The 26971-nt window shown below is 45.5% G+C and overlaps 1 protein-coding gene across 1 annotated transcript in view; it reads right to left on the reverse strand.

Moving 5' to 3' along the window:
• Window positions 1-15797, reverse strand: part of EFCAB3 (EF-hand calcium binding domain 3) — a 270968-nt gene extending 255171 nt beyond the window's left edge. Inside the window, exons 1-3 of the mRNA XM_085649724.1 lie at window positions 15624-15797; window positions 4991-5121; window positions 3591-3742 (exon numbers count right to left, since the gene is read on the reverse strand). Coding sequence (XP_085505850.1) covers window positions 3591-3742; window positions 4991-5121; window positions 15624-15718 — 378 coding nt within the window. The 5' untranslated portion in view covers window positions 15719-15797. The remainder of the gene's footprint in view (window positions 1-3590; window positions 3743-4990; window positions 5122-15623) is intronic.
• Between the last annotated feature and the right edge of the window lie 11174 nt (window positions 15798-26971).

Raw genomic sequence — 26971 nt, forward strand, 5'->3', positions numbered from 1 at the left:
TAATTCTATCACATTACAGGATATTGTGCAAGGCTGAACTGGCCACATGCAACACACAGAAAACTCCCACTAAGACGAGGATGAGGGGGCTGCTTTTATGGCTAGATGGAGTGAAAAGACTTAATTTTTGTGCCGACACATGCATAATTCAGCTTCCTTAACCCCTCAACCCTCTTGGATAGAGGGATTAGGAACTCACTCAGACTCATTCCCTATACTCATTCAATGCACAATTTCCAAATTTTTCAGGACGGCTTTTACCTCCCAGTCTATCACTGATAATATGCTAACCTAAGCTGAGTAAAGGCCACAGTCCATATTTTCCAAAGGAGCTCGTTGGAGTGAAATCTCCCTTGGGATTCGACCTTGTGCGATAGACAAAACTACATTTCCCCCACCACATTTAGGCTAGAACAGTTACCTCAAAACTTTCAAGTAAGACGTGATTATAGGGGGCGTGGTGTGGCTACCAAAGAAGGCGGACGCAGCTAAGTGAACTTCGCGCTACACCCTTTAATTAATCCAGCATAGCTGCCATTCCATAGCGTGGACCTGATGACTGAGGGGCGGATACCAATTAGGAGACCACGACTCGACAGCTGTGGGTAGCAAGGATACCTAGCAGGCCTCCGGGTTGGCTGAGCGGGTGCAGGGGTAGCTACTGTCAGCATCGTAGTGAGCCAGGACAGCGTGGCGGGTTGCCAGTCACTACAATGCACAGTGGTGGCTTAGAGATGCCTCTAAAGACAGCATAATTGGGAGGGAAGGCTGTGATAGCAGACCCTTTGGAGAGGTGAGAGGACTGATGCTGACAATGCCACGGCAAGGAAGTACACCTGCGGGGACCATGAGCTGAAGAGACAGCAGACCTTCGACAGAGGAGCTTTGGAGGCACGTACCATTGTAGAGTGCTGCTCTGGAGGGAGGGACCGCCTGACACCACAAGCTGTTGCCTAGCAGAGTGGCAGCATGCAGCCTGAGGAGAGTGACATTGCTTCATCTGCAGCAGTGGGTCTTTTACTGGGTCTTATAGCAAGTCCCCAGCCTTCTCTAGATGAGTGAAACAGTGTCATATGCCTTGGAGATGCGCTGTGTTGATTAGCACCGACAGCAGCCGGGGAGTGTCGGCAACACATGCAGCTCCGGCTGAGTGGAGGAGATGAGTACTTGACATTGATGGCACAGTGGAACTGTACCCACCCTGTTGTTAGAGATGTTCATCATTATTGCACCTATGACCAAGTGGCCAGTCCAAATTAGTTATCAGTGAGACAAAGATGATGCACCTTGTGGACAATCAAAAGGCACACAAGATTGATGCATCACCACTGCCTGAGAGGTGGCGGCAGGAGCAACACTAACATGAAGCTAGTAAGTCTGTATGAACCTTTTGACATGGGCTAACAGCCCCTCTACTTGGAGATGAGCATTTGATCTAGGTGAGACAATTTGTTTCAGGACATACTGTGACCTGGGGGTAGACCAGGGGGAGTGGGAGATTGGTGAGAATGCCTTGAGTTAGCTCACTGTCTCATAGACAAAACCACTACATTCGACTACAAAAGATCCCTTGCTAAAAACATGGGGCATTTGAGGTCATCCAAGGCCCCAAATAATAAAGGCCACAGGAGTGAGACAGATGGAGACAGCCAGGCAGCTGAGAGTATGCAGTATGACCCCAACCTGGGTATCCAAGGAGAAGCCAGACACAAATGTAACTAGACAACATTCTTGCTACTATTAGGTTTAACCAAGAAACACTGGAACATAAAATAGTATCTGTTGGGATTGACATGAATTTATTGCCAGACGATCATAAAAAGTTTGCAAGTAAAGTGAAACAAGCCGGGGCCTGCCTGAATAGCCTCACTCCAGAAGCGGCATCTCTCTGAAAAGGGGTAAAGGAACTCACTCACAAAATTCACTTTCTTGAAGACTGAACTAGTATCTGGAATGGCGGTGATGCCATAATAATATTAGATTGGTTGGTTTACCAGAACTTGAAGAAGGAACCAACATAATATCCTGGTTCTAAAATTAGATAAAAACAATGGTAGCTCCTCAGGGACTCTCTAACTTTTTGTCATTGAGCAAATGCATAGAGTCCCAGCTTGACCGCTGCTGCCAGATCATTGCTTAGACCAGTGATGCTACACATACTAAATTAAAGGTATCGGCACACAATCCTTGCAGCAGCAAGATGAGAGGGACATTTCGGAGTAGAAGATGCATGGGTCATGTTGTTCCTTGATTACATGTGGGCGGTACAAAATAGAAGATTGTCTTACTGGAAGTGAAATGAGGGCTATGGACAGAAAATTCAGGTATCCCCTTCTATTTCCAGCAAGGCTCAAGGTCATTACTGAGAATAAAACATGGCTATCCAATGATCCATAAGATAGTCAGAATTGGCTAGACACTGTACTCGCAAAGCCACTGAAGAACTCCCCTGGCAGCGACCAAGAGCACAGCGGAGACTGAGCTGCAGGGTACAGAGAACTTGCCACCACCCAAATGCAGAAAGAAAGGGAAGACATTGCAACCAAAATATATAGCCAGTTAACATGATGCACTGGAGTTGGGTCACTCCAGGTCCTGCTCATGGTGAGACTCAGATTTCACAGTTCAATGCGACAACAACTGCCCATCATTTACCATCAGAACAGCAGATGACCTGATATAGCACCACTGTATCCTTTATCTATTATGAGCGATAAGAGATGAGCTCCTGAAACCTCTGATTATCACCTACCAAAAGGGCAATTGGGCCATTATACTCAGAGGATAGCTTTAAGGAGGAGGGTCAACATTGTTAAACCACTGAAGTTCTTCTTGATCTGAGAAGCCTAGGGTCAATATTTGAACTGTTAGATTGTTCAGAGTTAGAGTTAGAGTTTTGGACAGGACATGGTTCTTTTCTTGTCCTGCCCTGGGAATGCGAGTTTAGTTGGGATTCCTACTCTTTGGTTGTTGTTTATTAGCAAAGGATATGCTCACAGTGAAGGGTGGAGGGGACAATGTAGAATCCAGGTATTTCTGATACTTATGTGGTGTCTTTCGGTTATCTATACTTTCTTGTGTGGCCCAACATTACCCTCCTCCACTTGCTACACTTACTAGTCCCACCACCTCATTAACTACTAATTAAGATGCACAACCCACAGATGGGTTTTAATGTTACTGTTTCTTTATTTTGGTTGCTGATAATGTTGCATGTACCTTTTCATTATCTAATTATACTAGGGGTGATAAGTTAATAAACCTAATAAAAAGGTAAAAAATAAATACAAGTAAAACCTGACAATAGTAACCTTACAAATGTACATGATTACAAATTACTTACTTAGCTAGTCCTCTCATACGAGATTTGCAATTCATTTAAAATTAGATTATCTGCTAAATTACTTACTTACATTTTATTTACATTTGCTGATGGATCTGTTATTTTTGCACAACAAATGTGCATTAAGGAGTTTATTTGTTTTGGCTATGCTTTGTAAATAGCTAGCCCCCTCCTTTGTTTACCACTGTAACAGGAAAAAAAGATTGAAAGTCCCGGATTCATGCACAGGTATGATTATGGTTCTTACCTGTCCCGTGGCATTTTCTCTGCTATGACTCTGCCAATCCACACTTGAAAAGAGAGGCTGATTTCTTGCTGTTGGGCTTTGTGTCTTTGCCTTCAGGCTACGGTCCCGTTTAGGGCAAAACAGGGTTGTATAGGACCCCTTCCGACCAAGAGCTAGTGAAGGCAAATAAACACAAACAGTTTATAGGCAACACAGAGTCAGAGGTAATTGATCTATTGCTAAAGCATGCCTCTCAGCCATTCAGCCATTCAGGTTAGTGGCAACAGGCTGCGGCTGTTATATCTGGCATGTATCTTTACTTATTCACAAATAGCATTTCCATGAATTAAAGTTTACCCTACTGCTGCACTGCAACTATTCCCTAAAGGCTAGAAGTACGAAACACTGGTTGCAAAATATTAGTCACAAATTGCGATTAGTATTTTTGCGATGAGTGAGAAATTTTCTAAACTAACGCATGTCTGACCATGCCAGTTCATTAAACGTAAAGGAAAACAGGATGCATTTGAAAAATAGAAGATGGAACATTTAAGTTTAATTTTTTAAGATTCGGCAAAGGTCCGTGGGACCACAGAATGCTCATAAAAAATATTTGTGCTTACATTCTAAAACGGGAAAGGATTTCCACTACCTTTTAGTAGTCAGTAGAAAAAAGTATGTTTTGTGACCATAATGCAGTCATAAAACATTAATAAATACCATTGCAGTTTGGCAGTTGGAAGAGACAATCAAAACACACATCTTTTAAATACCGAATCAGCATGTACTTGCAATTCCAAATTGCGAGTCAGTAACTGGTTACAGAATAGCACTTTGGTATTAGGAAGGGGAGTGTTTAGGCACTCCTCCAACTACAGAATCGCATTTGTATGTATTAATGTTTTATGACTGAATTAGTCGCAAAACATGCAATTTTTACAGACTACTAAACGGTATTGGTAACAATTCGTCTTCACATTTGAGAATGCAAACAAAAATATTTTTTAAGTGTGGGCAGTGGTCCCACGGACCACTGCTTACTGTTAAAAAATGAAAATTAAAAGTTTAATTTTCTATTTCTTAAACACTTCCCTATTTCCTTTGAGATTGATTTAGTAAAAAGAAATCCCTGACAGAATAGTTTGCTGATGTCAGCAAAAAGTATGTCACTCCTAATGTGTTTCAAACTGCGAAATACTTCATTAATATTAGGGACCCACTAGGAATCACTATATAGTAGATGTAAGTATTCTTACATTAAAAAGTGTGATTTCCTAATTGCGTTACGATAAGAATCACAAATTGGAAATTGAAATTCTTGAGTGTTTACATATGGCCCCTATATCAGTTAATGCATGTATTAAACATTGTGCATACTTATCTCCCAGTAACTATACAGAAGACCATAGGGACTCTCTTACCAGTATTATGATTCCCTATCATGTTTAGGTACTGCTCATCGTTCACAGCAGACATGCTGGCTCTCCTGGTACGCAGAGGTTTGATCTTCTTCGGCCACCCAAGGATGACTTTGTACTTTTTCTTGTAATAACTGTGGTGTAAAACAGAGGAATTTACCTTTTGTGATTCAACTAACCCTGCCAATTAGTATCCCATCTTATGCTAATAAAAAACACAGACTTAAGGTCCTCTGTTCTGCCTGTTATAGCAATGTCAACTTTTTGATTAAAAACTTTAGGATATCTGCTACAGAATCTTGAACCTAGACATACCAGTCCCTGCCACTAATAACATTCTCTGTGGAAGGTTGAACAAGAGCATACAGTACAATTGTGATCCCGGATTTATTACAGGTGGGTTCACAGGGTAGATGTGAATTTGTGGTATTAATTGTGGACCAGTTGGGAACATCTGTCTTTCTGTCCCCAAGTAACTCACAAAGACACCATATTCACACCTGGGAGAGTTACATAGACAATGTTTACATAATCTGGCAAGGCACTGAGGAACCCCTAACTATCTTTATTACATTGCTCAACAGAGTGAATACTGTCCTTACATTCACACACCAGTGTAGTAATTAAAGCACTCATTTCGTAGATGTTCATATCAATATAGACAATGACAAACTGTACATCACACTATGGGGCCGATTCCGATCCGGGTCAGAAGGGCACCGAACGCGATCCGGCCGGAAAAACTACGAGCCGTACGCGTGTTTTCCATCCGACTCGTACAGCTGTACGTGCGAGCCAGTACGATGCGAGCTACATGAAAATCACCGACCGAGTCGTTTCTGGGTCCGAACCGCTCCGTAGGTCTCGGTCGTAAGCTAACCGTGGTGTGCAATGGATGCGATTCACGGCTGAGCCAATACGATGCACTTGTCGGACAGCCTGTGAGAGCCGGAATGTCCGGCTCGCAAAAGCTCCCTGAGTTGGACTTCAGGGGTCCGCGTCGGACCCCCCACCTGCAGCTGTACGACTCGCACACAGGGGGAGACACATGGGACTCCCCCACACAGGCATGTACGGCGCGGATGGCACAGACGCGTACCCACTGTAGGGGGCGCACTTGTTCGAGACGTACCCATTCAGTCAATGGGAGCGCATGTACGCGTCGTACAACTGGCTCCCATTGACTTCTATGGGAGTCCGACCGAACCGAGTCCGACAACATACGTGCGCATCGTACTCGCTCGGTCGGACTGTAGGGGTCCGGCTCGGTCGGAAAACACTCTGGATCTGACTCGGTCAGAGTGCTTTCCGACCCGGATCAGAATCGGCCCCTATATAGAAAACCTACTGGCGGAAACACATTACTACTATTCTCTAGTTACCATTCCACGGCTCTCTGTGGCTCACTTCCTTACAATCAGTTCCTATGCATGAGGCATTACTGTGAACACAGAACTTATTACATTCAAGAAGTATAATTGCTGTATATCAGACTGGTAGAGAGGGAGGAAATCCAAGCAGATTAGTATGACACTCCATGAAAAGAGCATGGGACTTCCCCAGGGAGCATCCTTTTCATGCCAAAATCCCTAAAAACTTGATGATAAATTGGTTTGTGTAACTACTTTCAAAACTTTGTTTAATCTTGTCACAATGTATATCCAAAAGAATTGTCAAATATTAGGTGCAGGCACCATTAACATTAGCCCACCCACGTTTTTTGAAAAGGCCAATGATCACCAAGTCTGTGCTAATCTTTCTACTGTTTCTAGCACCATCAATTTACACAACATATGGGAATACCTCCCGTTGTTGGACATTATAAATGTGGTAATGGTAATAGCAGGTAATTTTACATTTGAAATTAAAGAGTTTGTGTACTGTAATGTATGCATTTTTCTGGCTCAGTTTCCAAATTGCAATTCCCCAAATGCAGTCTATGGGATCCGATGCCCTTGTGGGCTCCGTGTACTTGGCAAACTAGTCACAATAGCTGGCCATCACTAGAGTGGGATTAGGTGCAGGGTCTCTAAGGTCACACTGGGGTCTAACTTATGATTTTGATCTTTGTGACAATGATCTGAAATAGTAAGTCAAAGACACCACACAAATCTCACCATGAGGTCGCAACAACTTGCCTGGCCTGCCCAACCTTACCTCTTGTTGGTGACAGTTAAATTGAAAAATAATCTTTCTTTGTAATTTCTCTCACCTTACTTCACTTCACATCTTCTACCTTAACCTTCTTCCTTAACCTCTCTCTCTCTCTCTCGATATCTACTTCTCTAGGTAACTATATCCTCTCTATCTATCTCAGCTGTCTCTACCTCACCTCTGCCTACTTCACCTCTCTCTCAATGTACCCAATATTCTTCACTCGACCCATTTCTATCTCGCTCATAAACTTGACCATTTACTTACAATCTCTGAGCACTCATCTATATCCCTCTTGATCCCGACTCTATAACACAAGGTTCTCTGTACTTCCTTTCTCATATCCTCACTACACTTTAACTGTAAAAGTCCTCCATCTACTTCATTTCTCAAACAACCTCATCTCTATCTTTTCCTCACTTCTCTATCTCTCTGCCTATGTGTCTACTACCTGACCTCACTCTACCTCGGTCTCAGCTCTTTCTGTACCTTAACATTTACCCTCAGCTCTCTATCAGATTTCTCGCTCTACCCTGAAGATTCCTCAATATTCCATCTTTCAATACCGCACCACTCTCTCTCTCTTACTACCTAACCTCTCAATTTACCTCACTATTTGCTCATTACCTCCTCTTTGGTTGCAAGGCATAACATGGATACCAAACATCTGTGCTGCACAAATGTTACCAAAAAAATAAAGGAGCCAAAATATCATGTTTACATACTTTGCAATTTAACTAGAAAATATGGGAGCAAAATTATTAGCAACCAGACGATCATAAAAAACATGTAAGAATATCTAGCATTATATTTCATTTAATTGATAAATTAAAGTTCGAAACACTAATATAATAAAAAATAAAAAATACTATTAAAAAATATATAAATCAAAAAACAAAAATGAAAATATGCATACTTCGCAAAATTGTTATTTTCTAATAATTTTTAAATATGAAATGCATTAAAGTTAACAACAGTGAGGAGGAATAATCAACATACTTATAACAAAGACATTATTTACAAAATCAAAAAATATAATCAATAAAACAACAACATGAAAACTTAATAAAAATTTGTTTAAAAAAAATCAATAAAACAAGTTACAAAAAAATTAATTTTATAAATAATTTAAAAATATTAAAAAACATTCAAATATTTTTTTAAAAGTTAACAATCCGAACTATGAAATAGTAGGGAGTGTTGTACTTTGTAAGGGGCATATTTCCTATTCCCACAGGTCCTCTTGCCCTGCTCTCCCTGTCACTGTCAGACTCCCAAACAACTGCTACCCTCAGCCGCCCGTTGTCTTCTGCCTGCCCCTTTTTGCCTCTTATCCTAAGTTTTCCTCTTCATCTCTATAGAGCCACGTCACAGAATTCATGTAGACCGACCACTCCATCGTCCACTTTAGCATCTCCAGCCCCTGCACAGCCACCCCCAAGATGGCCATCTCTCCTCGTCCACAGCTGGAGCAAAATTTGAGGGATCAGCTGGACAAGATGCCCTAAAACCCAGCCGCCGCTACCAAACTGGAACAGGGAATTAAAACTTCAACACCTGGATAGCCAATTACGCCAACAGCATTGCCGCCATCAAGAGCAACAATCACAGAAGATCCTCTAAGATGGGCAAACAACAAAACGTGACAGGAAACAGCTGGAGAGTAGATGGCCCACTAACAAGGACATCCCCAACAGGGCAGCCTTCAAGACCTCCCTCAATCTCTACCACAGACAGCTGAGGACAAGAAAGAAGGCAGCCCTAGCCGCACACATCGAAACCAGAGCCAACATTAGACAGGAACATTTCAACATTATTAAGAAGTTCTCCAACCCGGCAGCCAGCGAAAGCAACATCACACCTTCACAAGAGCTGTGTGGCAACCTTGCTGACTTCTTCTTGACAAGATGGCAACCATATACAGAAACTTTGAACCCCAACCTACATCTACGAACTTCCTCGAATTATACGCCCTCACCGCAACTGACATTAGCCACAGACTGACCACCTGGAACCAGCTCTCCACCCAGGACATCACCTCCATCATGAAATGTATCCACTCAGGAGCTCAAACAGTCGCATGCTCGAACAACATCTTCAATCTCAGAAACCAAAGGATCATTCAAGAACTCACCACCCAGCTCAACACCTCATAACCACTGCAATATTTCCCAATGCTTGGAAACATGCCGAAGTCTGACCACCACTCAAAAAACCCTCAGCCAACCCCAGTGAACTCAAAAACGACTGGCCAATCTCCTTGCTCCCATTCTCAGCCAAAGAACTGGAAAAGACTATCAACAGGCAACTCACGACACACCTGGTGCAGAACCAGCTACTTGACCGCCCTGATCACAGCCACCAACGACATCCAAACCCTCCTTAACTGAGGAGATACAGCAGCTCTGATCCCCCTTGACTACTGTGTAGCTTTCGATACCATATGTCACCACATGCTGATCGAAAGACTCCACCACATCGGCATCCAAGGGGATGCCCTCAGGTGGATCACCTCCTTCCTCATCGCTACCACCTTTCACCTCTGAACCCAAGGATATCGTCTGTGATGTACTCTTGGGCTCATCCCTCACCACTATGCTCTTCAACGCAAACATGACCCCACTGGCCAACATCATCAGATCTCACGGTCTCAAAATAATATTCTATGCAGTCGACACCCAACTCATCCTCTACCTCACTGATGACCCTACCACCACCAGAACCAACTTACACACATATATGAAAAACATCGCAGACTCAATGAAGAACAACTGCCTGAAGCTGAACATGGACAAGACGGAAGTACTGATCTTTGGCAACAACAGCAACCCCTGGAACAACTCCTTGTGGCTCTCAGCGCTGGCAGCCGCACCCATACCAGCTGACCATGCCAGAAACCTCAGAATCATCATTGATAACAAGCTCACTATGAAATCACAGATCAACACCATCTACTCTGCCTGCTTCCTCACTCTGAGCATGTTACAGAAGGTTTTCAAGTGGCAATCCTAGCACACAAGATATACCATGACACAGACCCTCATCACCAGCCGACTGGACTATGGAAACGCTCTCTACATAGGAATCACAGTACACCTCCTACAGAGACTTCAAACCCTACAGAACACCGCAGCCAGACTCGTCCTCAACCTCTCCCGACAAACCCACATCACACCCTACCTCAGACAACTTCACTGACTCCCCATACAGAAGAGATGCCAAATCAAGCTGCTGACCCACACACACAAGGCAAAACATCACAGTTATATGCTCCAAATATAATGGCTAGGTCCAAGTTAGAGGTATTCAAGGAGATCCACTTGGGGAGTGACTACGGCTCCCCTTCTTGTAAAGAAATAGAGAGCTTCATTAAAGGAGCAAGGTATTCAGTTGCGATGGGCCCTGATGATTTTCCAATAGCTGTAATCAAACAAAATAGCTCCACATGGGCTCAATTCCTTTGTCTGGTATTTTCTTATTGCTATACATATGAGATTATTCCATCTTCTTGGACAGGAAGTATTCCGGTTCCATTATATAAAAAGGGTCCCAGAACGTCCCCAGCCAGCTTTAGGCAAATCACACTGTTAGATGCCACTGGAAAATTGTTCGCTAAAAGCATTCTTCTCCATCTTCAGCATTGGGCTTTTGGAAATGATTTTGCCCGGCAGAGCAAGCAGGGTTTCGTAAGCATAGCTTCACATTAGATAATATTACCGTCTTGCAACCCCTGATTGAAAAATAACTAATGGGTACAGGGAATGGCCCTATATATTGCCTTTATAGATTTCGCCACAGCTTTCGATCGGGAAGACCGGGGAACGCTGTGGAGGAAATTGGATGCAATGGGGATCCCTATGCATTTGCTGTGACTGATTATAGCATTGCACTCCTCAACTTGGACTCAGGTTTTGATGGGGGGGAAATCAGGCCCTGTCGAATTAAGTAGAGACTCATAATAGGCTGAATCAAGGGTGCCCGTTAGCCGCCCTCTCCTCTTCTCTCTTCATATCAATGACTTGCCGAGTAGGGTGGGGCTGTGTAAAGGGGACCCCCAAAAATTTGGAACAATTGTTATTTTAATTTTATAAGGCGCACAGCTACCCTAGGGTTTCCTGGCGCCACCTGAAAGTGCACAACGAAAAGAGGAGAACTACATATTAAATAACCACGTTTTTATACCTCTCCGGAAGATCTCATAAGAAGATTCACTACGGAGACCTGCCGGAAGGGAGTTCCATAAAGAAGGATCCAAGTGGGAGAAGAAGCACTAGTCTCATCCTAGGAATGACAAACTTCGCCCGAGTGGCTGATCGAAGTGTGCGGGAAGGAACATAAGGGTGAATAAGAGTCATCAAGTAAGGAGGAGCCTTACCAGATTTTATGTTAAACATAAGACTCAAAGCCTTAAACTTAATGCGGCATTCGATCCTGAGCCAATGAAGTTCTCGAATTGAGCCTGAAATAGATGCAGTTTTGGGGATCTTACAAAGCAGCCGTGCTGCGGCATTCTGTACTAACTGCAGCTTACGTAACACTTCCTTAGAGGCACCCAAGTACAGGATGTTACTATAGTCCAGCCTTGAGGTGATAAGCGGCTGGACCACTGTGCGTTGGGCGGAAGAAGGTAACATCCATGATTTTTTTTTTTGCCATCTAAGGATAGTGAAACAGGTAGAGGCTACTCTCGCTGCTTGCTGCTTCATAGACAATTGATCATCGATTAGGACACCCAGATTTTGAACTTGATGTTTGGAGAGAGGGACTGGACCCATTTCTGTGGGCCAATGTTGTGGACCCCACAAAGCTTTGTTATTACCCACAATCAACAGTTCTGTTTTCTCTCCATTGAGTTTTAGCAAGTTGGTGTGCATCCAATCCGCAATATTCCTCAAGCCAACCTGAAGTAAAGACGGTTTAGATGCCCCATCAGTGGAGAGGGAGAAGACAATCTGGGTGTCATCAGCGTATGGAAAAAGAGACAGCCCAACTTCCTCAGCAATCAACGCCATAGGCCTCACATAGGTGTTGAATAATAGAGGGCTAAGAATAGAGCCTTGAGGAACACCATACAATGACTTGTGAATCTCGGAGCACGCTATTGGCGAAAAAACCTGGAACGTGCGATTCGTCAAGAAATCAGCAAGCCATTTGAGTGCTCTATCAGTCACCCCCAATGATTGTAAGGCCTGTAGTAGCACGATGTGCGAGACAGTGTCAAAAGCGGCACTTAGGTCTAAAAGTATAAGAGCCACAGTGCCGCCTGCGTCTACTTGTTGGCGTATCATGTCTGTAACCCCAAGCAGAGCGGTTTCGGTTGAGAAGCCCGCTCTGAAACCTGATTGGGAGCCGTGAAGAAAATTCTGGGAATTCACAAAAGCAGTCAGTTGGAAATTGACATGCTTTTCCAGAATCTTGGAGAACACAGGAAGAAGAGAGATGGACCTAAAATTGGAAAGCTGAGTAGGGTCAGCCGAGGCCTTTTTTAGTAGTGGAAGGACCATTGCGTGCTTCCAAATCGATGGAACATCGGCCTCTTTCAGAGATGCATTGAACAACTCCATAATCAGGGTCAAGGGACATAGTTCAAACTTCTGCAAAACAGTGACCGGAATAGGGTCTCTAGGGGAGCCAGATTTAAGGCTTCCCAGAATCCGCCTAAAATAATTAAATATCTAGGGGTACCCAGAATTCAAGTTTGTCAGCGCGCTCAACAGACAAATCAGCCTGAGTGAGCCCGACATTAGGAGAGAGATGTAGATTCCCAGTTAACTGAGACAGATTATTCAGTGTAGGTTCCTGGAATGAGTTATACTCAATTTTACTCAGAAAAAATGCAGCAAGTTCCTCACATTGTGAGGTGCTTAAATCAGGGGAAGCAGGGAGACAATCGGCACCAGACAAGTTTTTAACAAGTTTAAAAAGTTGCTTAGAATTATGCTGTGTCTTGCAGCTTGAATGGTACTTCGAATGAAATTGAGTTGTCTGCTTTATGTGGACGACGCCATCCTGATTGATCTAACCCCGATAGGACTTCAAAGACGCCTTAATGAGTTGCCACGCTATGCTGCGGATAATATTTTTAAAATAAATATAGCAAAAAGTAAAATTATGATTTTTAGATATCAGGGTGTAGAGTAGGGAAAAATATGCACTGGTTCCGGGGAAAGGCAAAATTGATGTGAAATTGTACCCGTGCCTGGGAAGAATTTTTAGGAGCAGAAGTTCGAGCAGAGATCATATTGACCAATGCCAAGTAAGGCAATATGTCAGGCATGCCGAAGGAAAGTAGGATCTGCTTCTTATGTTACCCCCACTTTTTGCTAAATGTAATACTGTTTTTGACTAGTCTGGCTGGGATCCTGCTAATCAGGACCCCAGTCTATCTGCTTTCTCCCTAAGCTGTTATGTTATGTACTTAGGTACACTCTTGATTGGATACTGAGGTACCCTTGTCAGTCCTTAGTATATGGTACCCATGTACCCAGGCCATAGGTACTCCAGAGGCCTCCCATTGGCTGAAACATGTATTATGCCACCCATGAGAGACCACGCAAAATGGAACTACAGGCCTGCCATTGTAGCTTGTGTAAGTTGGTGCATGCACCACTTACTTAAGATATAGTTTACTATATCAAAGGGTCACTGCACTTAAAACCTATACGTCACCCCTATAGCAGGGCATTACAATCCTGAGGTCAGGGAGCTTGGTTTGAAGTGAGAGGGTGCCACTGAATGAGCAGGACACCCCTTCAGCCTACGGAGTCCATTCTCCCTGGTTGTCAGTGAAGCAGCCATATACAACATATAAAGGGGCATTGCACGACCGCGTGATGACCAACTCTAAAACGACTGAAACAAACACTACCGTGTTTGGTGTCAAACATGTTGAAATCATACCCCCCCCCACACCAGTAACTGGTGTGGGAGGGATGATTCCACCCCTCAGAAGCGAGATTCATAGGGTCCCTGGCGGTCCCGGTACGAGCCTTCTTACTCCTGACAGCACAAAATGGTTGCTGTCGACCCAAAAAAACCATTTCTGCCCTCCCACTGCTGAGCCAAGCTCGAGCAGAGGAAGGCAGAACAATAGGCATCCTGTCACAGGGAGGTGTGACCACCTACTAGACAGGATTGAGGGTATGAGGGCTGGGTGGGTGCGCTTGGCAGCAACTGAAAGTTTGCATAAGGTATACATGGCCCGAGCAAACACCCCGTACATCGCATTGAGATAATGCGAGGGGTCCTGACCTGGATTAGGGAAAGCCGGATACTGGTCAGGTAACACCGGACTCGGGCCAGCCGACGGTGGAACTTGCGGCATCACAGACTCACCCGGAGCCTGATCATCCTCATCCTGGGCCGGAGTCGGAGACGGAACCGAAGGACCTGCAGGATCTGGAGAAGCCATCGGCGCCGGAGAGGACGCCGGCACCGGCGATTCAGCCGGAGCCGGAGAAGACACAGGAGAAAGAGCAAGAGGCGAAGCCGGGACAGGAGAAGGAGACACTGACTCCCTTCGACGCCGAGCAGGTGATTTAGACTTCGACGTCGAGGCCTTATGATGAGACGAATGCCTCCTCTTCTTCTTATGCTTCTTGCTCTTTGAAGCATGTCCCGAAGTCGACTTGGAAGCCGATCTCGACCTCGACCTCGACCTGGATCTTCTTCTACCTCTTTTCTCCTTTTTCTTCATCCGGGCGATAAAGAGCTTTGCCTCTCTTTCCTTAAGAGCCTTCGAGCTCATCTTCCTGCAACACGAACATCCTTCAACATCGTGGTCCGATGACAAACACCAAACGCAGTCGTCATGCAGGTCAGTGATGGACATGTGTTTGCCACATTCACGGCAAGGCTTGAAACCAGACTTCCTTGCCGACATCCTCGAAGAAAGACAGAGAAACTTCGGAATAAACACAAAGTAACAGTAAAGCTACCAGTAACGATTCCCGAAATCCGTTGGCGTCGTCGGCGCGGAAAAAAGGGAACTGACGTCATCACGCCGAGGAGGTCTTCTTATGGAGCCGGTGACGTCAGCGGAGTCGCGAGCGGAGCCGTGCCTCTGTGACGTCGTCTTCGACCTCATCGGCGTGGACTGCTACAAAAGTTTCCGAATGTTGCTGGCGCAGGGGATATTCACAAGGTGAGGAATCCACTGGCAGATGTATCCATCAGAAGAAAGATACTACTATGTCGCCCGAGCGTAAATATTGCATACAGAAACGACAAAAAAGGTGACATTATCAAACACGATTTGCTGCCAACGCAAAATAGCCACCGAAACAAATATTTGATTTACCAAATGATATGCACATTTATTCAAACACAAAAGCAAAATATTAAACAGAGCTTAAGGGTTAACAACAAGGCTGCTGTCAATGCTTCAGGGATGTCATTCTCAACCCGCCCACACTTTAGGAACTACAACAGGGACACAAACAATTAGGGGGCTTAAGGGGGAAAAACTGAAAAATAAACGTACCCGTCAATCGATCCCGCCACACGCCTGCAATACCTACTGGATGTAGGTCGGACCTCAACTCCTTTCACATGATGCCACTTTCGGAAGGTCTGCATCCTCCCCACGGTAACAACCACCGTGGCTGTGCCTAGCCTTTAAAGACAACTTACGCGCTGCCAGCCGGGGTCTCGCTGCGTCGTCCTCCTTCCGAAACCGCTATGTGAACAGGGGTTTACGGGACTCACACGGGCGTTCATTGTTTACGTATTTACAATGAAACGTCTGATTGGCTGCTGTAGCTGTCAATCAACAATAATACAACGGCATGCAGAAAGTCGTATTTTAAACACAGACAACAACACACACACATGAACACACACAGCCACACCCACACACAAACACAACACACACAACTAACCACTGTTCTCTTCGCATTTTGTGTGTCAATACAGTGAAACATTATGACAAACGCGAAAATTTAAAGAAATCGTCACAGGAGTCTTTTGGGTACCCCTTGGTCAGGCCAAAGTTGCTGCGGGTTGACATATAATATAATCATTTTGCAATTACCATAAAACAGTCCAGAAGGCAAAGTGATCTTGGGTTTAAAGTTGTAACTGGTGGATGGTGTCAGTCATAAAACCCTTAGGGCCACTTGACAACTACGTCATGAGCTTGACACTCCTTATGACCCTGAGCCCACCTCTGAAGAGAGAGGGATGGACACACACAAAATTTCAATTATTGCTAATTGATCTGGTTTTTTGCAAACTGTGTGGCCTGCAAACATTACCTTATCAGTGAAACCATTTTATTCGGATAACATTTTAATTCTATTGAAATACAACAATGCTACATGTTGCAGAGGTCCTAATAACGTTGGATGAATGCTCAGCACTAGACCATTCTTTTCACAAGAACATCAGTAGGTAGCTCCTTCTTAATAACATGAAGTGCTGTAGAAATGCTACAATACAGTAACAATAATAATATCGCACTAAGACGGCTGAAGAGCAGAGTGGGCCCTACCAGGATTTTATCCCCTGACCTCCAGATTATGGACATGTCTTGGCAGCAGTGGCTACTGAGCCAGCTTGTCATAAATAGACGCCAGGACACTACATCTCAAAGAGTATACCATCGAACCAAATATCACTGAAGCAAAACAAAATACAAGAAATCTCGAAGACAGAGAGTCTTGGATATTAAGAAGAAATGCAACACGCCTTCAAAGCAAACGTTTAAAGCACATGACGTCAGTTCTGCTTAAAGGTACCTGTTTTGATGGATAGTTGCGCCTTTCTCTTGGAAGAGATTGCTTCCTTGGAATCCGTCATCCTCGTTTCTCCATTGTATTATTCTTTTGTTTTGTTCCTCCTCTATTCGTGGTCTCTATTCCCTTCTTCATGTCTAGTGCCTCTCTAAATCTCACACTCCCTCCTTGCTCCACAATATCACTACAGACACACTCTACAGAGATTAAACTAATAGTGTCTATGTTCTGGCGTCTTTCCTCCCACATCACTCCTAACTGGTGTCTCACTCTTTCTCGTCGCGGTTGTGTCTCCAAACATTTGCAGATGGCTCTTTCAAATTCCCATTCTTTCTTATTATTCCCTCTTCTCACGCGTGCATCTTTCTTCCCCTTCCCAAGTGCCTGTGTGTGTCTCTTCCTTCGCCCTCTCAGTATGGCCCATACCTCTTACTTGCTGAACCCTGCACTCTTCTTCTTAAAACAAGGGGAGGTTGTAAGAGACTCTACGACGGCGAGGAGCTAAAGAGCCCTGTGGGTGACGACACTTAATCCCCATAGAAAAACCCTTGCAAAATACAGGTCATTTTCTGCAGCTTGCTGGTATGGCACTGTGTACTAAAATGCGTAGTGTCACACGTGATGCGTGTGACACTTGGCATTCCGGCAGTGCCACGCTACATCTGGACTGGCGGTGCGTGTGAGGTGGGGATTGGAGATGGTCGGGGTTACTGGGCACAGGGGAAGAAGTTGTCTGTACAGACCTCAAGGCTGTTAGGCATATGGTGTGTGGAAGGTCAAGAGACTTGATGACCCCATTTGCATGGCCAGAAGGGTGGGGGTTGGGGTGGCAAGTTAGAGAGTGTCCGAAGGGCATCTCACTTCACAATAACACCGAACACCACCCACACACAACCACACACACAAACACACCCACACACAAACACACAATTAATGTTCATTAACCGCGGGACAAATCAACTAGTTTTGGGTGTATTAAATAACAAGGGGTTTTGCCACAAATGACAGAACTTAACGAACGCCCAAAAGCCATTGATATTAAATTGGGAGTTACATTTCACAGGAAATGAGATTACAAAACATAAAATGGAAGATACACATGCAAGTGACACGTTAGTTTATGTAGTGCAAGAAGGATGGAGTGGTTTGGCCACAACAACATAAGGTAGGAATCGCATGTGACCCCCCCCATACAAATCAAATTGCAGGCTATCTCTCAGCACAAATTGCAATCACAAAGATTTTACAGCACGGACTCAAACACATTCACTCCAAAGATATTACTCTAGCCAACTATATCACTTGAGTAACACTCAGCAACTCGCAAAAAAGATTTACTCAACATAGCAAGGATGTATGACATTACAACGCGTGTCATTACAACGCGTGCAGTTACATCGCATGCGTTACAACGCATGCGATGTTACAACGCTATGCCATTACAACGCAAGTCTTTACATCGACTTGCACTAGATGGCGTGCTAACATTAGAAAAGTGTAATTTACTATTCCAACTCCAGTCCACGTAACAGTAGGGAAGGTGTTGGGATAGTAAACTACACTATTTGTAATGTTAGCACGCCAACTAGCGCAAGTCGATGTAAAGACTTGCGTTGTAATGGTATTGCGTTGTAACATCGCATGCGTTGTAACGCATGTGATGTAAAAGCTGCGCGTGGTAAAAACCGCGGGGCAGATTTATGTTGGGCTTGCGCCACTTTTACACCGCCGTTGTGTCACTTTTGTGACGCTGCGGCGGTTTTTTTTACGCAAAATTTATAAGGTGACGCATCTACGGAGATGCGTCACGTAATCGAAGATGCGACGGAATTCAGTAGCGTCAGAATCGGCTGTGTCGCGTAACTTTTAATATATGCAAGGTAGGCGTTCCCAACCAAAAAGCAACGCGTTGCTAACGCAGGCATATTTATGTCATTTCCCCGCGTCGACGCATCTACGTAATGCGTCACGCAAATACGAGAATGCGTCAGAAAACCTGCGCCCCATAAACCCACGCGCAAAAAATGACGCAAGTTCACCAGAACTTGATTTAAAGTGCCACATAGCAATTTGGAAGCATAGCAAGCAACATGGACCTGCTAATCCTCCAGCTGGGAGTTGCACAAAGAAGACAACAACCACCACCACAACCAATCCCACTACTGCACCCTCCACCATTACCACAAAGGCAGCGCAGGAGAAAGGAGCGCATCTTCCGTCCAAGGACCACCCTCATTGGACTCCGGGACGAACAAGTCATAAAACTGTATCGGATCAGGAAACCGTCCATACTAAATCTGTTGCGGCAGATCACACCACAGCTCCAGGCACCAACTGAAAGGGGTAACAATATCCCACCCCTGACAAAGCTACTGGCGGTATTACATATGTTGGCCTCTGGATCGTTCCAAACAACAGCTGCATAAGTGGCTGGGGTGTCACAGTCATCTTTCTCGGGCTTCCTCCCTACGGTCCTGGATGCCATTCTTCATCTCACACCACAGTACATACATTTTCCCAACACACACCAGCTGCAGATGGACATCAAAGAAGGATTCTATGCCATTGCTGGATTTCCCCATGTGCTTGGAGCAATGGACTGCACGCATGTACAGCTTGTACCACCTGCAGCTACGGAACACCTTTACCGCAACCGAAAGCACACACACTCCATCAATGTCCAGGCCATTGTGGACCATCGGGGACAATTTCTCAATGTCCTTGCGAAATACCCTGGCAGTGTGCATGACTCCTACATTTTCAGAAACAGCATAATCAATGAACGTTTTGAAAATGGGCAATATGGCAACGGCCTTCTTGTAGGTAAGCACTAATAAATGTATAGCCAAGTATATTATGCAACAGCAGCTTCTACTATGCCACATTACATCCACATTACATGCCCTTAGGTCCAAATGATGCAATACATCAATGTGGAAATGCATTGCCACATATACACTATAACCACACAACATATTGGACAAACCTGCAGACACAAATAGCAGCATAACTTAAAGGCCCAAGGGACACCAGATAGGAATGCATGGAAATATCACACATCAAACTTTGTTGATCACCAAGTAACACTGACGACATATGCACACATGGGGCCTCAGTTATGAGGCCCGTTGCGCCATCGGAACGTCACTTTTTGTGACGTTCCGTGGCGCAGAAGCCTGCGTGATATGTATCAGGCAGCACTGAGCCACTTTTTTTGGCTTAATGCTGCCTCATAAATATCAGTCCCTTTAACACAGTGTTCTGCGTTAAAGGGGCGTGCAATGGGTGTTGCTGGGGGCGTTCCCAACAACATCCATGGCCTTTTGACACTGCCTCAGATTTATGAGAAATCGTAAATCTGAGGCAGCGCCAAAAGCTTACGCCTCCCCAGGGGAGGTGGAAGGGAGGCGCAACGGGGAGAAATATCTTGATTTCTCCTCGTTTTTCCTTTTTCTATGTGTGCTGCCTCTTGTGAATATTTTTGTACAGAAAGGTTTCCCTTCCTGTACAAAAATATTCATCCCCGCAACGCAGCCACCCTTGCACCATGGTGCAGAGGTGCCTGCGTTGGCGCAGGCAGCCCATTGTGCGCCAGCGCAGGGAAAAAGGACAGGAATGCGCCGCATTTGATCGATACGGCGCATCCCTGCCCTTTTCTTTTGCCGTAGGGAAGCGCAGCAGGAAGGCCTGCTGCGCTTCCCTAAGGCAAAACCTCATAAATCTGCCCCATGGCATCTTACTCAAATTAACTATTGAAATGTGCAGTACGAAATGCATGTAAATAGCAAAGTAATACTATTAGAATGTGCAACAATGTGTATACAAGTGCACATAGCAATTACACACCGTAAGCATGTATTGGTGCACCATCTGATAAACTGACCTGTTCAGGGGCCACATCGCTCAGGTAGGTCAGCAAAGGGAAGGAGCACGCCATCCTCATACCAATCCACAATATCAGTCATACCCTTTGTCTGCCAAACAGACAGTTGCCCCTGGTCCCACAGTGAACTGATACCTCACACATGGATAATGCGATGTCACGTGCATATGGGACATCAAGGTTTGGCCCTGTCAAGCCCCCCATCCAACCACGCCATGCTGTTTTCAGTTCCCCTAGGAGGCTGCCTGTTGGAATATGAAGGTACAGTACAATTTGAGAGAGTACTTGAAGGGCAGGGCCCTCTGCCCCTGTTTCACAGTGTCCGGCAAACAATCACCCATGTTCTGCATGAGCCCTGTACATTGGTCTACTAGATGATATGAGTTGCAAAAAGCAACTGCCCATCCCCCCGCTTAGCGTGCACACATCAGAGCAGTCAAGGCCACACACTGTCTACCCACCACACACAGGAACACCATAAACATGGACTTGAGTAGTTTCAAAGTTTGCGCAGGTAGACATAGGACACATACCATGTATACTGATGTCAGCCTAAAGTAACACGTATCTATTATCTTCCAATTACAGCTGATCAAGGATATGGTGTCCAGATGTGGGTTATGACACTGTTAGACCTGTCAGCCCTTTGGGTGGTCCCTCCTCATCATTATTTATTTTGTCCCACTTCTGCCTCAAACCCTGTTATAATTTTTCCTTTTTGGGAACCACCAGACTTTTTAGTGTTGATGCAGGGTCGGGGAGCCATTTTCCCTACCCCTGGAACTTCTGTCTGAGGGCCTGAGAGACACAATGGTGGCCACCCATTGTCACCTGTGACATAACCAGAACTCACTGGAGGTTTTCTAGAACCTCCTGGAACATTCTAGAATCCTGTGATAGTGGGAGGCAGTTTAGAATGTTGGGAGGCCATCTCAGGGTGGCAGTTGGCAACTGAGTGGAGAAGAGAGAGGACAGAGATAGAAGGAGGTCGGAGTAAGGCAGCAGAGGTGGAAACCAGTGCTTGGAGTGGGGTCCAGAAACCCACCCTTGATGCTAGTCCCTATTGACCAAGCCCAGCCTAAAGCCCTGTGTGGGACCAAGACCAGAAGAACCATCTTGAGGAACTGAACATTTGGAACAGGCCTTAAAGAGGAAGAACAGCAAGCTCCTGACCTGTTCAGCGGTGTCCTCCTGGAGTCCTGACGTCGAGAAGCCTGGAGACCTGGGGCCTGAGGTAGAGAAGCGGCGCTGACAGAAAGCAGACGTCGTACCCGGAGCCGCCAGAGGTCGAGTGAGGGCGCCGATGGAGGTCGTGGAGAGGCACCGGAGGTCGAGTAGGGAGTCACCTGAGGTCGAGGTGAGGCGTCGACGGGGGAGTGAAGTCCGCCCACCGGAGTCGCCAGAAACGGAGGTGAAGCGCGCCGGAGGTCGGGAGTGGAGATCGCACTCCGGAGACTCCCGGAAGCGGGGAGACCGTGTCCCTGCGACGCCGGAAGGCGACATCGAGTCGAGACCGCCCAGCGACATCGAGTCGAGACCGCCAGGCGATATCGAGTCGAGGCCGCCCAACGACATCGATCCGGAGCCGCCTCACGGCGTCGACACGGCGCCGAGGGGAGCCGAACGTCGAGGAAGGGACAGTAAGTGGTAGAGGGGGCGTCTAAGGCCGCGTGGAGCCCTAAAAGACCATTCTAGGGATTAGAGGGGTGTTAGAACCAGCCTGGGAATGCCAGGGGTGAACTGAGACTGGTGCAGTGACATCTGTGAGGGGCTGTGTAGTTTGGAGGGCCAGATCATCAGGTTATCCTCATTCTGCCTCAGCTTAAGCCCCAGCCTTGACCAATCTAGGTGGGACACCCCCCATGCCACCCAAATGACCACAAGCTGTATATGGGCAAAGTAAGACCAAGTTACCTCATGAAAGTGATCTGATCTGTAATTGTCATTGATTGTTTTACCTTATTTATTGAAGGTGCTTTATTTATTGTCTTCCACTAATTTATTCTTGCACTGTATTTATTGTCTGACTGTATTTATTTGCCGTCTATATTTATTGCACATCTATTTATTCTTTGTTTAATGATGACCTGAACCTATTTGTTGAAATTCCGAAGTAGCATTGTTTATTTGACCTGCTCTTTTGAAGGAAAATCCTAGTGTATTGTATTTATGATGTGAAGCCTGCAACTAAGAGAAAATAAGATAAAGACATATATATTTCCATCTTGACTTCCATAATTTTTACGGTGTAGTGTCGTTTTTGGAACGGATGAGCGCATGGTTTTTGTGAGGGTGTGACGTACGCTTAACACGGTGCCTGACCCCCAACCGCTCGAGCCAAGCTACCACTGTGCTGGGAACCTGGTGACTGCTAACCCGGTTGCCCAGTTTCCAACAGACACCATTTGGCAATCCAAGCACTGACGAACAGAAGGCATACAACCATGCCCATTGCCGGACAAGGAACATCATCGAACGGAGCTTCGGAATTCTGAAGTCAAGGTTCCGTTGCCTTGATGTATCAGGCGGAAGGCTACTTTATTCCCCAGAAACTGTTTGCAAAATAATCCTGACATGTGCAATACTACACAACATCTGTGTCCAAACTAATGTGCCCTGGGAGGAGGAGGAACAGCAGCCTGGACAGGTGGACGATGATGAACATGTGCAACCCCAAGTCCAAGACATCCACCACACAGCAGCAGGGATCCGACGACGCACACACATAGTGACACAATTTTTCACATGATGTTGAAAATTGAAGTCAGTAATAATGTACAATAAAGAACATTACACAATTTCAAGTCGCATCCTCAACTTTGTGTCCATTAACGTTCAAGTTCAAATGATAGATAAACACATGTGCAGATGTACATGAAACTGCTGCTGCATGGCAGTGCAAGGACCTTGGTTGTGACAAGCTGTGGCACTGGCGTAGCACAGGAATGCAACATCCTATCAAAAACATGTTTCATAGTTGTGTGCAACCTTATTTTGCATGAATAGATGACATGCAGTGAATCATGCACACTTGCACCCTGAGTTAGCTATGTGTGTGTGGTGGCCCTGACAAGCATAGCTGCTGAAAGTGGCCACAAATATCACGCATGTAAAAACTAGTGCAAAAGCTCCTTGGGATGCTGATGTCTCACATATGGACATGTGAAAAGTGATGCAGCATTTCCGCCATGGATTAGAAAAATACATACATGTCTGCGCAGAGTCACAGCTCAAGCAATGACATGCAGGCACTGCCAACAATGTGTGATGTAATGTTAGTCAGCTGCTGTGCAAGTTGGAAGTACCACTCACAGATCAATCGTAATTCACTCCGAATATACACACATCATTTTACAGATGGAAACGTTGGTGAGAAGAAGCCACACAAGTCAACATGCAATAAGGCAACATGTTGACACAGGTTACACACATGTACCATACGTTAAACATCCCTTGAACAACAACATGGGGTAGAATGACAAGCCCCCTATGCCACCAGAACATCACTTTGCCTGACGGACTGGTGGTGCATGGGGACCATCCATATGTACAGGGAGCTGAAAACCCACCTTGTGTGACTTCACATCTCCTTCTATATACATTCCCTTTACACGCAGCACTTAGGGGAGAAATTGAGTGCCATGAACGTTGCTGTGGTAGTTCACACACAACACACATGGAACAAGATACATATCCAGATTGACCAAATGAGTGAAAGCCTGGAGATGCATCTGAATACTAAACCACCCTAGAGGTGGCGTAATGATTTGCAAAAAAGGAGACATTCCGTGCAAGATTACGGACTTCCTGTGCATCTCTGTCAATCAACAGGGATGCACCAGAAGTATCGATCCATCTGCCCACCCGTGCGCCAACACAGATGCGCCGCATTTACAATGTGGTGCACCGTTGCGCACGGATGTGCAGATGCGTGTCGCATCCCCCTGTGGAAATGCGATGCATTGCTGGAGTTGCGTTGCAAGTGAAACGTAGGTCCAGCAAGTCTGATCTTGGCCCTATCGCAAACATGCTGCATCAATACTTATACATGCTTCAAGAAGGCGCAGGCTTTTGACGCTGCATGGACGTCAAAGTGACTGAGTGGAATCTTGTACATGTCACTCAGCCACTTGTCTGAGGCGTTCCTGCACTGAAAGGCCAACCCCCCACCCCCCTGCCAGGAACACCCACATCTTGCGCAGGGCTCAACAACGTGACACATCTCACTAGATGTGTCACGTTGTAAATAGCCAAAAGCATGGCACTGTCTTTGCCCCGCCACTGCATCACAAAAGTGATGTAACGGTGCGCAAAATATGGCGTAATGGGATTGTACATTTGCCACTTCGTATGTACGCCGTGCATATCTGTGCTGCAGTCCACAGCACTCATTTCAAGGGGATAATGCCTGTATTGATTGTTCATGGTCAGGAAGGTGACCTTTCATGCACACAGATAATATCTGGTGACGTACGCATCCATCCACCAGGGTCCAAGGGTCCTGGGCCACTGCATGCCTGAAGTTGTTGCACCAGTGCAGGGTGAAGCATGGAGATGCAACATATTTCTGTGAATATGTGGCATACCTGCGCATTCAGGAGTGCAAAATGCAAACGCTGCTACGATGCTACACTTCCTGGTAGTTCTGCCCTCACACATACACATCTATACAGTGACAAATCATGATTGAGTCACTCACACTATAGAAGAGCGTTGCATCTCAATGTAAAGTGTCGCAAGTAGCAAAGCGTGGATATTTTTACATTCTGCAGCAATAACACCATGAAAAGTGACGCATTTACCCGTAAAGTATCGCATCTACACGAAAGTCTCGCAAAATCACACAAACCGGTAGCATCTCAATAATGCGTGACGCACTGTGAATTACGTCACGCTTCATAATGATTAATGCATGATGCAACACGCTAAACAAAGAAGCGTCACGCATGCATACCTGAGCCTAACTGCAAGACGTGGAAATCTATGCATCAACGGAAGCGTGACGCAAAGCGTCAAAACGTGACGCATCGAAGCAGGAAATGATGCAATGATTCCAGAACCTCCCAAACCAGGAAGTACACAGTTACTTTCACTTTCCCTCAATTGCTCTTGGTGTGTGCTTGGTGGAGTTGTTTGGAGTCTGTGCTGTGCTGATTTGTCTTTCAAAGTGTCTTTTGTCTGTCCCCTGTGTCTTTTGAAGTGTTTGTCTGTCTTTAGTGATTTGTCAGTCTTGTGTGTGTCTGTAAGATTAGTATTGTGGGGTGTTTGTCGATTGGGGTAGTTAGTTTTAAGGTTCATATAGGGGTGGGTTAATTTTTTGTACATATCAGGTAAATCTTTAATAAGTTTCCTTTGTTATATTTTTTAAGTTTCATTTATATCATCACACATCATGTCGGGAAGGTCAAGGAATTTGACCAATCGAGAGTTTGGGGGAATGATATGGCTCATTTTCCACTACCTGCCCCGGATGATCAGCATGGGGGGAAGGGTCAGTCAGGGGTATGATACGGCAGAGCGCAAGCGGCGGTGGACCACGGTGCAGCAACATCTGGGGCGTCTATTCGAGATCCAGCTGACACCCTACCAGATCAAGCACCGCTGGCAGGACATGATCAGCAGGGGGGCTGACCTGCTTGATCATCTTGGCCTGGAGGTTGGTGGTCCAGTTGGTAAGTAAATGTTTCTTGTTACTCATATTGTTCTCTTCAGAGGTGCAAATCTATGCCATATCTCCCTCTGCACAAATCGTATGACCAATCAATTGGCGTTGCAATGGTCTGTTAGGATTTACATATGAGCGCATGCAATACAAATGACTGTTCTGTGGCCACAGACACATATGTTGGAAACCATGGGGCAGATTTATGAGAGACTTGTGCCGCTTTGATGCCGCCGTTGCGTCACTTTTGTGACGCAGCGGTGGTGTAAACCCTGCGCCAGTTTGCGCCCTATTTACATCGTGACGCATCAATGGAGATGTGTTACGCTGTAAAGCTCTGCGCTACATTAAACCTGCGTTAGGTTTAATGTATGCAGGGTGGGCGTAACGGCGGAAAAAGCCTCGGAAAAGTGACCCAGTCAAATCTATAATATTTGACTGAGTCACTTTTCCGACAATGATGCGTCAAAACCCTGCGCCTGCATGAAGCAGGCGTAAGGCTTGACACACCATGTTAGGGATGGGCAGGTTGGAACAGTGCTGGAGTAGCG

Source organism: Triturus cristatus, chromosome 1_1, assembly GCF_964204655.1.
Source record: "Triturus cristatus chromosome 1_1, aTriCri1.1, whole genome shotgun sequence".
In the NCBI taxonomy this organism is placed as follows: Eukaryota; Metazoa; Chordata; class Amphibia; order Caudata; family Salamandridae; genus Triturus; species Triturus cristatus.